The following is a 13,923-nucleotide window of genomic DNA, read 5'->3' on the forward strand; positions in this document are numbered from 1 at the left end:
GCCCCTTAGGAGGGAAGATGAGCCATTCTCACCTCCTTCCCCATCACGAACCTCCTTGTCAATTTACACTAGGGAGAGGAGCCGAAGGGCTCTGCCCGCCTTCGGGTGTAATTGTTTCAAAGTTTAATTAGCTGACATTTGTGAAGGACCAGGAGCACATGTACAGAAGGACTGAGCAGTGTCAGCCAGAAAGCATCTGTGACGCTGGCTAACAGGAAGGTGGGTTCTGGAAAAAACAGAGAAAAATGGATGCTTGAAGAAGTACCCCATCAACTATACTTCCATAAAAAATTTGTTAATTAAAAAAAAAAAAAAAAGGAAACCTTGCTGGTGAGACAGCAAGGTGGGAGGCACAGTGTAATCAAAGCATAATGAATATCCCCACTGAAGAGCCTCCCTCTGAGGCCGGACCTGCATACCTGCCTGAATCTGCATCAGTTTCCGCATGGTCTTGAGCTCTTGGAGGATGGCCTGCAACGTCGACTGGCAGTTACAAGTGCAGCAGTTGGATCCAGCTGATGAATTCACCACTGGAAGTTCTCCTGAGCGGGAAAGGAGAGAATGATGGCCGCCAAGCAGCAGCAAGATTATAAAGGGGAAAATAAGCGAGGTACCCGGTGATTTTCACAGCCTGGAGGTTGGGGTCTGACTTTAGCTGACTGTCCGGGTTTCTCCCGTCAGGTGTGTGTCGTATCACAGGGCGGCGGAGCCTGTGTGGACGGACACACACAGTTTGCTGCCACCCCAATTCATCTCAGATAACGATACAGAAAACATTTACTAAGAACACACTTGTGCTACTTTGCACAAAAAAACTAGCTCTGTGAACAGCCTTTATCTAAAACCAAACAAACCGGGTAGCTGCACATGTCCTGAGGGTTCATACTGAGAATTAAATGTATCTAACTATTTAAAAGATAGTTTTAGCATTAACCATGTGATTCCAAAAATTAAGAATTGTCAACACATTGCTTCTGTGCTGGGTGTGGTGTGTCTGGGTGGGGGGAAGCGGGGGCAGCAGGGCCTGGGAGGGTCCATGTGAACTGAGGGTCAGAGGCTGCTGCTGTGTTGGCTTTTCTCCAGCTTCATAAAGGAGTGCCCTTCTACATCTTCCATTCCCAGTTCTTCAGTTTCATTTTAGTCTCGTTTTCACTGTTTGAAAGTGAAAGCCGCTCAGTTGTGTCCAACTCTTTGCGACCCCATGAACTATACAGTCCATGGAATTCTCCAGGCCAGAATACTGGAGTGGGTAGCCTTTCCCTTCTCCAGGGGGGTCTTCCCAACCCAGGAATCGAACCCAGGTCTCTTGCATTGCTGGCGGATTCTACCAGCTGAACCACAAGGGAAGCTCAAGAATACTGGAGTGGGTAGCCTATCTCTTTTCCAGGGGATCTTCCCGACCCAGGAATCAAACCAGGGTCTCCTGCATTGCAGGCAGATTCTTTACCAACTGAGCTATCAAGGAAGCCCTTGTCACTGTTTAATACATCATAAAATTTTCCTCCTCTGTTTCACTTACATGTAAACAAATATCTTCCTGTTATTGCTGGAATAAAACGGGACATTTGGAAAAACATGCTTTCAGTACAGTAGCCCTGGCCTCAGTATCCAAGTTCCCTTAAAGGGGATCAGGATAAGAGACTGCTCTCACTTGGGTTTTTTCATAGGTGGAAGAGGGAAGTTCTAAGGTTTTGGTCCGGTTATATTCTTTACTATACATTAAATGTAATTTACATCCTGCAATATGCATTCTTTGCAAATATTAATTATTAAAAGTTTCACCACAGCAAAACTATGGAATACTTAATGTGTGGAGCAGCACAATTATGTACATTCAGAGTTGTAGCAAAATGAGATGTTACAACTTTAAAACTACAAATGATTAAATTAAAACTCCAGTGAGATACCAAATGTATTCCGATCAAAAATACGCCATTAACCCAGAAGTATTTTAAAACAAATATGGGGGAATTTAGGTTTGTAACTCTGACCATTACTCATATTTTCCAAAGTAAACCCACCATCCTTGTTGGGGCCTGGAAAATAGAACAGTATTCACCCAATACTTTCTGATGGGGCGCTTATTAGTTTCATAGATTCCTGAGGCCATTTTATTTCTCTAGTCATTTCTCCCACAGCAGTAGAGTTAGGAGGACTTTGTGAATATTCCTAGTCACTATTCCAAGTCTGTATCATTTTAGAGGACAAAACCAATCCTTCTCAGCTTGTTATAAATCATTTTCTAATTTTAAAGAGAACTGCCTTTTTATTTTTATGGAGGACTCTTTAAAGAGCCATCTCTTTCTAACCTGGAAGCACGCCAGCATGAGAATCTGATATTGGCTTATGTAATATTAAGAGAGACAGAAGACACCCATACATCTCTTGGGGTCCCTCCCTGTCTCTTCAGCAGTAGCTAGTGATGGCTTTTCATACCTTTGAACTGGTTATCACAAACTGTGCTTAAAACAAAACATACAATCACAATAGTTCTCTTTTTCTTGAAGGATGATGATTGGGGCGGGGAATCCTTAACTTTTTAAAGAAACTAGAAATGCGTTCTTCCTTTCTTCTCATTCCCTTTGTTAAAACTACAGATCTGCACATCTGTATCTAATTTATAACACGAATAACGATCAGTGTTACTGGAGGGAAAATTAACATGAATGGAGAAATCAAGTTTTTCCTTACGCTTTGGGGGAAAAAAAAATTGCCATTTGAGTTTTTCCCCCTTAACAATTAGGAATTTAAAATAGATAACTAAAAAAAACTAAATTAAAAAAATAGATAACTAATAAGAACCTACTGGATAGCACAGGGAACTCTACTCAATACCCTATGGTGACCGACATGGGAAAAGCATCTAAGAACGAGTGGATATATTTAAGTGCATCGCTGATTCACTTTGCTATACACCTGAAACTAACACAACACTATAAATCACCTACACTCCAAATTAATTTTAGAAAACCCATGAGGAATTTAAATTAAGGAAATTTTACTTTAAAGGAATAATTTTCAACCTGAATGAAGCAAGTTGTAACATATGGATCATTTGGGTCAGGAGCTTGAATGGGAGGTTAAAGTCAAGGTGTCACTTGACTGGTGGGTTCATCAGTCCTCCCTTTAAGTGACTCGCCCCGTAATGAAGAAAGCCCAGGACTTAGCAAGGGGATGTGTTAATAATACACCACGTGACCAGGAAGCCTCTTTGAAGGACACAGTGGAGCTCTTTCTGCCCTAACGTTCAGTTGTTTGTGACAATGATATCCGTATCTCAGCCATTGATGGCTTTGACTTCTTAAAGAGCTAAAGTGTCTATCAAGAAACTATCCCTTCTAATAGAGAACCCCCAGTTTTTCCTGCATCTCAAGTCTAGATTTTTTTTATGCTCTTTTTCTTTTATGTCCTCCCTGGCTTTTAAAATAACTCAATTAAGGTAGGTAATTAAAGGAGGGTTTACTATATTGAACTCAAAGAACACACTGAATGTTTATAGACAGAAAACACATTGCGACGACTGTGAGTGTCTGATGAGGGCCATACCGTTGGAGCTCCCAGCAGGGTGGGGCTGGCTCTGGAAGGTTCGGGAGCGGGTGCCGTACTGCCCTGAGAACTGCCCGCTCTGGGGTGGCAGCTCATTCCACGTGCCCCGGGAAGACGGGTGGAGGCTCTGGGGGGCCTCTGCAGAGTTCAAACGCTGAGGCCAGATCGCATCCAAATCCTGGGGTTCCTCTTTAAGTTTCTCCCCCTCCTTGCCCACACGCTGATATATCCTCCCAGCGCTGTCATTCAGTAATCTTCTCATTCCTGTAATTTGTTTTTTAATTTCCATGCTTTCATCTCCTAATGGAAACAGGGCCAGAGACAGCACTGTAAATTAGTGAAAGAAAAAATAATCCACTACCAGAAAAGAAAAACAAAAAACGAGACACCACTCCTTCCTTCTTTGGAATCAGGGGAGGATTTACTGACTCCAGATGCAAGCTTCTCTTTTAAGAATCTTCTTTCCTCAGAGCATTATTATTATTATTTTTTTGAACCAAGGTATCTGTATTGCACCGAGGGTGCTCAATAAATATTACTTAAAGATGACTGAAATTATACAGATATAAAATATTTTCTATAAATAATATCATTAAAGGATGCCCAGATCTATTAGGGGCTATTTCACACATGCATGCATGCTTGCTCAGCCTCTCAGTTATGTCCAACTCTTTGTGACCTCATGGACTGTAGCCCGCCAGGCTCCTCTGTCCATGGAATTCTCCAGGCAAGAATACTGGAGTGGGTAGCCATTCCCGTCTCCAGGGGATCTTCCCGACACAAGGATTGAACCCTCATCTCCTGCATTGGCAGCTAGGTTCTGTACTGCTGAGCCACAAAGGAAGCCCACTGTAAACATACTGTCTTCTTAAATTGTCATCAGCCAGTAACTTTACAAAGGTTAAGGGAAGTAGTCTTTTCTTCTTATTCTCTAATTTGGGTTTTAAAATAAAAGTCTAATGCCAGAGTACACACTCAGAGTCATTCTACTAAATGCTTGAAATTTCAACTATGAAAGAAGGAAAAGGCCCACAGAAAGCATCTACTAGGAAAACATAGCTCCTACAAACAAATCTAGCACATTTATTTATTTATTTTTAATTTTTGGCCACATCTGTGCAGCATGTGGGATCTTAGTTCCTGACCAGGGATCAAACCCACGCATCCTACATTGGGAACTCCAATTGGGAACATCCTACATTGGGAGTATTAACTACCAGACCACCAGGGAAGTCCTGAGTACATTTAATATAATTATGTTGTAATGCCCTCAGCATATTAGCCAGATTTCTCTATCACACTGGTAACTGCACAATGAATATAGGTATTTTGCATTGTCTAGTTAGATATTTAACTTATTAATACACAAATACATTACTGAATGTAATGGAGAAGGAAATGGCAACCCATTTCATTATTCTTGCCTGAAAAAGTCCACGGGGTCACAAAGAGTCGGACATGACTTAGCAAACCTAACAACAACAGTAACAAAACTGAATGTAAGGAAACTTTTCTATTTTTATGCTGTGAAGTTAGTATCTTCAATTTTTAAAATGATAACAAAAGTATTAATTGTCTTTAATAGCTAACATGAACAAATGCAGAATTAACACAGATTTCCAAATTTACAATACTGCTCTGTGTTGGCATATGCTTGAGAGGAGAAATATTTTACTTTGTCATAAAACTCTTTTCATTTCAAACACCTGTGAAAATGACAATACAGAAACAATAAATCATGTTCCAGATTTTTATGAGAATGAATGACCAAGCACAATTGAAGAAATGCGAAGCCAGCATTTACAACTTTCTCAGGATGTCTGGGGAACAGGGTGTGTCTGGAAAAGGTCCCAGAGGAATTCTGAGAGATAAATCTATAAGCCAGTGTGGCTGCTGTTACTTTCAGCATCCAAACCAGCCCTTTCCCGGCGTGACTAACAGCACAGCTTGGGCAGGAAGGAGCTTCTTTCCTGCAGGGCTTTTATTCTGGACCAGGGACGTCACACACGCATCTAGGCTGCAGCACGCTGATCTCGGTTGACACTGGCTGGTGGCTGCCACTCCCCTCCGTCCCAGGGCCCCGGCAAGAACCACACCAGCCAAGCCAGGCAGAGGCGGGCACGCTGCCTGGAGCCTGGATCAGTGCCAGCTTACTCCCCACATGAACCCTGACGCATCACAGCCAAAGGGCCACTCTCTTTTCAAAGGTTCCACTTCTGCTCCAGTGACTGAATCCTATGATAAAGTGCTGTCTTCAGAAGGAGGGAAAAAAGGTCATGAGGATCCTGGAACTTTCTAGGATCAAAGTTGCTTTGTCATGAGCTTAGTTTCATAGTCTGAGAACCTACAGCTCTGAAACTTACAAGACTGAAAGTAGAGTGTGAATTCTGCACACTTGATACTTTGAAGAGGACAACCAGGATTGTGGAAGAAAGAGGGAGATCCTGGCTGTGGGCTGACTTACAAAATCAAAACAAGAGGCAAACCATGACAACCGATTAGGACCTGGGACTGTGGAGGAAGAAAAACAGGGGGCTGCGAAGGCAGGTAGCAGAGCTGGCTGACTTCCTGAGAAGACGGCTCACAGTCTATCCAACTGCGGGACAGCTGAAAGGACAGAAAACAGCTAAGTGTAAGAATTGCTGGAGTCAAGGAAAGCTGAGAGACATGGGGAAGGCTGGAAACGGGCTGGTTGCGGGGCAGCCTCCTGGAGGTGACAGGCTGGGTGTCCCCAGAGGGCAGCGGGATGAGCTGTCTTTCCTTTAGCCAGAGAAGTCAGGAGCAGCCCTGAGCACGCCACCGGGGGAGGAGGCCCTAGAACCGCATCTCTCTCTGTCTCTGTCTCTCTCTGTCTCTCTGTCTCTCTCTCTCTCACACACACACACACACACACACACACACACGGGCGGGGGGATGATGCACTCTGCAGAGAGAGGGGAATCGAGTCCTCACACATTCAGGAGGGGTGCAGCAGAGGATCAGGAGGGAGACCTGAAGATTAAAAGTGAGGACGACAGAGAAAGCTGAGCAGCCTGCACACGCTGGGATGGAGAGGGTGAAGCTTGCAGGTTGGACCACAGATGCTGGGGGGTGGGTCCGGGGACAGACTGGGGCTGGGGTGCCCCAGACCTGGACTCACTTCCCAACTGTGCTGACTTGCTACTTGCTACAAGATGAGCCACCTGCTATTCTCAGACTTCAGCTTCCTGAACCGTAAAAAATGAATTCTGAACCAGTCCATGCTTGGCATAACCCAGGGGGAGCAGTCGAGGAGGGATGTAGGTTTTTCCCGTTACCAAGATGTTCACAGGGCACCGAAAAGCTCTAAGAGTCACGTATGTCCTTCTCAGAAACAGTGGGCTTATTCTGATTGCCACAGTGAAGCCAAATTCTCTGACTCAAAAAAAAGAAAAAAAAGTGGGATAAATTAAGATATTGAGATTTGAAGCACTAGTTGACCACTTTGTCTTTCCGGTTCTAATCAGCTGATGTCCTCTCCGTGTATAAATGCCAGGAAAAAGAAGCTCTAAAGAAGCATGATTCCAGGGAATTCCCTGGTTGCCCAGTGGTTAGGACTCCACACTTTCACTGCCAAGAATGTTTCAATTCCTGGTTGGGGAACTAAGATCCCACACGCTGTGCGATAAGGGCAAAAAACAAAAACAAACAACAAACAACAAAAAGAAGCAACAATTCCATGAGGAAACCTATTCACTTTCCAAACCCAGCCATGCCTTTACACATGTTTAACCACAAGGGGCTGGATCTTTTTAGAAAAAATGAACAGGAATCTTACAAACATGGATCCATGGTGTGTGGCTGCATTAGTAAAACAATCTTAAATGAAAAATGGTTTGTATGTTTAGTAACTGGACTCCTTGGACAAGACTGACAAAAGATAACAGGTTGGATTTTACCCTTTGCTAAATTTCAAGACTCACTTTCCTTTACATAGATTACTTTCCTTTACGTAAATAATTTGCAAAATACAGAACTGAGAGTCTTGCAACACAGAAGTCATCATATAGGATGACTTGGTCAGGAGAGAAAAACATACTACACAGAACACGATTTGGGGTAATGAAAGAAAAAAGGCAGTAATGCCCAAAGATAGAGTGAGATGATGTACATTAACATTATATATCCATTTCTATATGCCTTCTTTTCACAAAGACTCAAAATAGTCACCATATCTTTGTATGAAAAATTAACTAGTGTTGAGCTATAACAGTCATTTCATACATCTTCCTTACGTAAATGAAAGAAATATTGTATCACAACCAGAATGAAGTCTAGTAGAATTAAATGTGATACTAAGGTTATAAACAAACCACATACTGAGAAAAATCCAAATGAACCTTTTGGCCAACCCAATATTAATAGGATGGAGTCAAAAAGTACCAGAAATACATTATTCAGTAACAATTTATCAAGCATCTCCTGGGCCCCAGAGATACAAAGATCATCCTGTTCAAATTGAAAGGTACTCCCCTTCCAAATCTTTCAACATCTTTTACTCAAATCCTTTTGTATGGGTTGGTTATTCTGAAAAATGGTCCTGATTTTCCCCAGCCTGCTGACCTGCACCTCTTTTAACTACGTGCCCCCAGAACTCCAGCGAGCAGACTACCCTGCTATCTGTAGACACCTCTGATTTCTTGCTGGAGCTAAAAGCTGGCCCTTCTCTGAGGACCCTGCCCCCCTGAAGCCCCCTGTGTGAAAGTTATTCACCTCCCATTCCCTTGGGACTGCGGAGGGTGGCCCCTGAGCATCACTCTTGCAGGCAGAAGCTCACTGTCTGGGTAGATGTCACAGCTGTACCACTTCCCCCTCTTCTTCCTGAACAGCGGTCTGTGTGCCGGGAGTTTAAGGTTCATAAAGAAAAGTGGCAGGTGATGAAGTCAATGCATACAGTGAGGTCATCCCATTAAGGTGCCAGGTTAAGGAAGAATAATTTTGCACTGGAGATATTGGGTTATTGCTCTGGGTTATTTATTTCAATATTTTTATTTATTTATCTGGCTGTACCAAATCTTAGCAGCAGCAGGCAGGATCTTTAGTTACGGCATGTGAACTCTTGGTTGAGGTATATGGGATCTAGTTCCCTGACCAGGGATTGAACCTGGGCCCCCTGCATTGGGAGCATGGAGTCTTAGCCACTGGACCACCATGGAAGTCCGGCTCTAGGTAATTTCAAATTCACTCTCTCTTTAACATAAGGATGGTAAACAATCAGATCTTTCCCTTAGAAAAACAAATCTGGCAAAACTATGGTGAAAGTAGTGTGGGGAGAGGAAACCGGCTAGGTTATTGCTGAAGGTTTCATGAATGGCTGTGACAGACTGGGCCAGGATAGGGTGATGGTGATGGAGAGGGAGACATTGAAGAAGGTTCACCAAATAGACTTGGTGATTCACTGGATGTGGGGATGGGCGCAAGGATGTGAAGAAGAATCAGTGAAAGATAAATCTGAGGTTTCTAGCTGGGGTGACTGAATGGATGCTATCTAACATCAGTCAAAGAATTAGAAGATTGCAGGAGAGTGGGAATACAATGAGGCTAGTTTTTTTAAAAAATATTTATTATTTTATTATTTATTTGGCTGTGTCGAGTCTTAGCTGAAGCATGTGGGATCTTCAGTTGTGGCATGTGGGATCTAGCTCCCCGACAAGGGATGGAACCCAGGCCCCCTGCATTGGGAGCACGGATTCTTAGCCACTGGACCACCACCCTGAGACTAGTTCTGACAAAGGAAATTTATATAGTCGGCAGGCAGTTGGGAATGTACAAGAAGTTGATGGTGATGAAGTGGGAATACTGGAGACAGCAGTAGCTATTGTTATTACCAGTGGTACCTGGCCCCTTTGGACGGAGACAACCCCTTGGGCTCACAAACAGCTCAGGGGGTGGCAGGACATCTTATACGGAGATACTAGGTTTCCTGTTGATTTAACACGTGGAGAGCTCAGCACCCTCACTTCAACATTAAAAGCTAAGAGCTCACGTGTGTCCAAGCTGGCCAAGTGAGTTCACCTGCTCCTCCTGGACTCTGAGTCCCCAGGGCAGGCAGCAGTCCCCGTGGTCACAACCGCATCATCTCCAGCTCCTCACGCACCCTGACCACCGTCTAGTCCATCCCCAGGGTGCCACTCCCCAACTCATGTCTACAGAAGGACTGATGGACACTGAAAGGACTGGGGGACAGTCACCACTACATCCAGTATGCTTTGGCTCTTACTGTGGTATCATGTCCAGCCTTTTTGTTTTTGGCCGAACCACACAACTCGGGGATTGAACGAGGGATTGAACGGGGATTCCCCGACCAGGGATTGAACACGGGCCACAGCAGTGAAAGCACAGAGTTCTAACCACAGCCGCCAGGGACCTCCCATCACGTCCAGTTTTGCACTCTTTTAAAGAGGCTGTCGAGAAACTTGAGATCATGCAAAAGTCAACAAAAAAGATGAAAGGATCAAGGAAAGGTTAAAGAAGTTGGGTCGTTTCTCTGAGAGACAAATAGCTACTGAGTGACTCCTCTTCAAACACTTGACAGGTTATCACGAACACTGTTCATTATCCATAGGAAAAAGTGGCCTCAAACTGTAGCTTCCAGGCAGGAGGCTGGGCAACCTTATGGTCTAAAAAGCTGACCCCTCCAGTTCTAGAAACAGAGGAGGAACCTCTGAGAAGATATGCTGAAGGAGTGGTATTAAGGATGCCTCCTGTCTGGGATGTTGAAGAAGTGCTGGAAACAGTGGCAATGGCTGCATACCACTGTGAACATCCTTTTTGGAAAAGGCCTTTTAAGGGAACTTCCTGGCGGTCCAGTGGTTACAGCTGGGTGCTTTCACTGCTGTGGGCCCAGGATTCGATCCCCAGTCGAGGAACTAAGATTCCAAAAGCCACAAAGTGCAGCCTCCAAAAAAGGTTTAAAACTCCTTGCAAAAAAAAAACTCCTTACATTTTCCAGGTAATGGTAGTTAAACAGAAAAAAGTTGAGTTTATCAGTGAGAAATACTGAGATAACCATGATTTATACTGGATAGTACAAGTACCTCCTTCTCAAACACTAGCAGAAGCTGGCGTGGAGTCGTATTGTAGAAAAGGCTGAACTCTGACCTGTCAAATGAGAGCAGTGAGAAAAAAGGAAAGCAGGAAAAAAGGAAGCAGGGTCCATCAAGACCACACAGCAGCTCTCTCCACCACAATGCTCGACACGTGAGTGGAATAGCCAGGCATCTGCAGTGGACTCTGCACCCTGAGAAGACCCGGGTTAGCATCAATGCCCCAAACCTGTGCTGACTTGCAGACACTATCAAGGTCCTGGCTGGCCATCCCTGGGGGCGGCAGCCACGTTTACCAGGGACATGTAGGCCTGGGGGTGCTAATGGCAAGAAGGGTCTGAAAAGCATAGAGAACAGAGTGATGGCTGCCAAGTGAACCCTTTGCTCTGAAGCAATCTGAAGTGGAATCCCCCAAATAAAGAGGAGCCAAGATCTACGGAAGAGAATGTATCAGAACCTACATTCCCAAAACAGTCCTTGGAGTCCAGTTGAGAACACTGTGTAGTCTAAATGCCACTAGGAAGGAAGGATGCAAACGTCGGCTGCAGGATCGGTGAACTGGTGGAATCAGATGTGTTGATCAGGGGGAGTTAACCTGCACACGTGCTGCCACAGTGCTGGGCGACCCTCCTGTTCAACTGAAGTGTTAGGTGGAATATAATTAAGAAGCCCAGGCATAGAAGGCGTTTTCATTGAAAAGACGAGGTTCCTTACAAATCTGTTTAGATAACATCAGGTTCAATCATCTATTCAATAAATATTTACTGTACTACTACTACTAAATATGAGATTTCTGTAGGACCAAAGAAAGAAAAAGACAAGAAGGACAAGATACCATCTCTCCCCTCCAGGGTTTACAGCCTCGCTGGGAACCCAGATGAACGCACAAGGATTCCGAGGACTCAGGGCCTCTCTCCTGACATGTGGGCAAGCTCACCCAGCCTGGGCCACCCACAGCTAGCATGGGAGGCAGGAGCTCTTTTTAACTGAGACTGAGGAAGTGATGCCAAGACAGGTCCCAAGACAGAATGCCACTGGTCCAGGCTGGGAAGATGGGCCTGCAAAGCAGAAAGGGGAAGAAAGGCTTGAGATGGGTAAGAAGGGCCAGGGGAGCAAAGAAACACCAGGACATGAATCGACATGGGCTGTCACGCTGCTTCTCAAATGTGTCCCTCAGTGGGACAGACTGAGGCAGCAGCACTGACATACACACTACCACGTGTAAAACCGAGAGCTGGTGGGAAGCTGCCGTACACCACGGGGAGCTCAGCTCAGCGCTGAGATGACCGAGAGAGGCGGGATCAGCGTGGGGTGGGAGAGAGGCCCCGGAGGGAGGGGACACATGTATACATATGGCTGACTGACTTCACTGCACACCAGAAACTAACACAACATTGTAAAGCAATTATCCTCCAATTAAAAATAAGTTTTAAAAAGTATGTCCCTCAAAGAGCATCTACAGACAGAGTAGAAAAAACATCCATGAGAAGTTTAGGGGCAAAGCCCTAAAAGGGGATGAAGGAACAATTTTCTTTGATGGCTTCATGCTTTATCTAAAAAAATAAATGCAAGTATTCTCTGCTTTGAGCCCACCGAAATGTGCAGATCCCTCTCTCCATGGAACAGCCCAGGGCCCCACGGTCCCCCAACTCAGAACCATTACAGAAGGCAAAGGGCTGTTGCTTATGACTGTCTCCAGCTATGTGCTCTAGGAATACATTTATAGCACGATCGGACAGATTAAACCTAGAGAACACAGGATAAATGCCTTGGATGATGCCTAAATTACGAGTGTTTTGGGAATTGACAGGACGAGATAACTTTGTGAGGATTACAGCTGACTTCATGAAGAGAGGAAGACCTGAGTTGGTGAAGAACATGTGGTCAGCAAGTCCATGGGTGCTTTGAGGGAGAGAAGAGAGAAGACCACTGAAGGCAGAGGAAAAACCAGTGAGAAGCTGATTGGTTGAACTGAATGATCACTGAATGGGTGAAACATAGAACACAGGGACCTTGTTTTTACTTTATCCTGAAAATGACAGGACATCAATGAAGAAAGCAATATGACACCACTAGAACTACCCAACCAATTCAGAGAGTTTATCTACTTTTCTCTTCCCCAAATGTATTTATAACAAGGAAAAATTTGATTTTATAACAAATACAGCATGGCCTCCCAATTGAATGTTCCTTCATCAGACATGGACTGTTAACTCCAGCCACATTAAGTGGGTAGGTCAGAAGCCACCACTTCGAATAATGTTAAGGAATAATCAAGCCAAGAGTTCAGATCCCAAATGTACAGGACAGGTCTTACAAATCAGTGAAGAAGAAGACGATGCCACATACCTACTAACAATGGAAAATGGGCACAAGACATGAACATGCAACTCATAAGGGAAATAAATAGTTCAAATCTCTTAATGTCCCTAATGATTAATGTAACAAAAATTACATAATGTAAAATTCTTTGTCTATTAATTTGGCAAAGACTATGGACACGACTGAAGTGACTTAGCAGCAGCAGCAGCAGCAGCATAGATTCATAGGGCTTCCCAGATGGTGTAATGGTAAAGAATCCATTGCCAAGCAAGAGACTTGAGTTTGATCCCTAGGTTGGGAAGATCCCCTGGAGAAGGAAATAGCAACCACTCTGGTATTCTTGCCTGGGAAATCCCATGGACAGAGGAGCCTAGAAGGCTACAGTCCATCGGGTTGCAAGAGTTGGACATGATTTAGTGACTAAACAACAATAAACAGATTCAAAAAGCCCATTTTTGATGAAGGTGTAGGGTTATGGTCCCTCTCATAGGCTACAGGTAGGGGCCCTTTTAGGGGAAATTCGGCAATTCCACTCATAGGCATTTATCCTACAGAAACATTTAGACAAATGTCTATGACATACTTATAAGAACATTCACGGTAGCATCATTTTCACTAGTGAGACATTGCAAACCACCCAGACATCAATCAGTGAGTATTAGATAAGTGAATTATGACATATCTGTAGACTGAGATTACAGTGTATCTTTACATGTCTGAAAAGGATGAAGCAGACCTTTTTATAGTCATTTGGAAATAAGTGCAGGATTATCCTATAAACTCCATGAAGGCTGAGACCATGATTATTTCCTTCAATACTGGATAGTCAGAGCCTGCCTGGCTTAAACTAGGCACTCAACCTGTGTGGAACAGATGGAGATTTGGTTAAGCAAAAAAAAAATTACAAAACATTATACAGGATAGTTCTATTTTCCTTTTTGAATGGTTGATTTATTTTTCATTCATTTTTGGCTGTGCTAGATCTTAGTTA

The 13,923-nt window shown here is 44.0% G+C and overlaps 1 protein-coding gene across 8 annotated transcripts in view; it reads right to left on the reverse strand.

Moving 5' to 3' along the window:
* BEND7 (BEN domain containing 7) overlaps positions 1 to 13,923 on the reverse strand; it is an 86,228-nt gene that overhangs the window by 51,924 nt on the left and 20,381 nt on the right. For all 8 annotated transcript variants that reach the window (XR_006271595.1, XR_006271594.1, XM_043479682.1 and 5 more), the window contains 2 exons: positions 3,547 to 3,846; positions 420 to 542 (listed from right to left, as the gene is read on the reverse strand). Coding sequence is in view for 6 of the 8 variants with exons in the window: in XM_043479682.1 (XP_043335617.1) it covers positions 420 to 542; positions 3,547 to 3,846 (423 nt within the window). In the remaining 2 variants the exon portion in view is untranslated. The remainder of the gene's footprint in view (positions 1 to 419; positions 543 to 3,546; positions 3,847 to 13,923) is intronic.

This window comes from Cervus canadensis, chromosome 10 (assembly GCF_019320065.1).
Source record: "Cervus canadensis isolate Bull #8, Minnesota chromosome 10, ASM1932006v1, whole genome shotgun sequence".
Taxonomy (NCBI): Eukaryota; Metazoa; Chordata; class Mammalia; order Artiodactyla; family Cervidae; genus Cervus; species Cervus canadensis.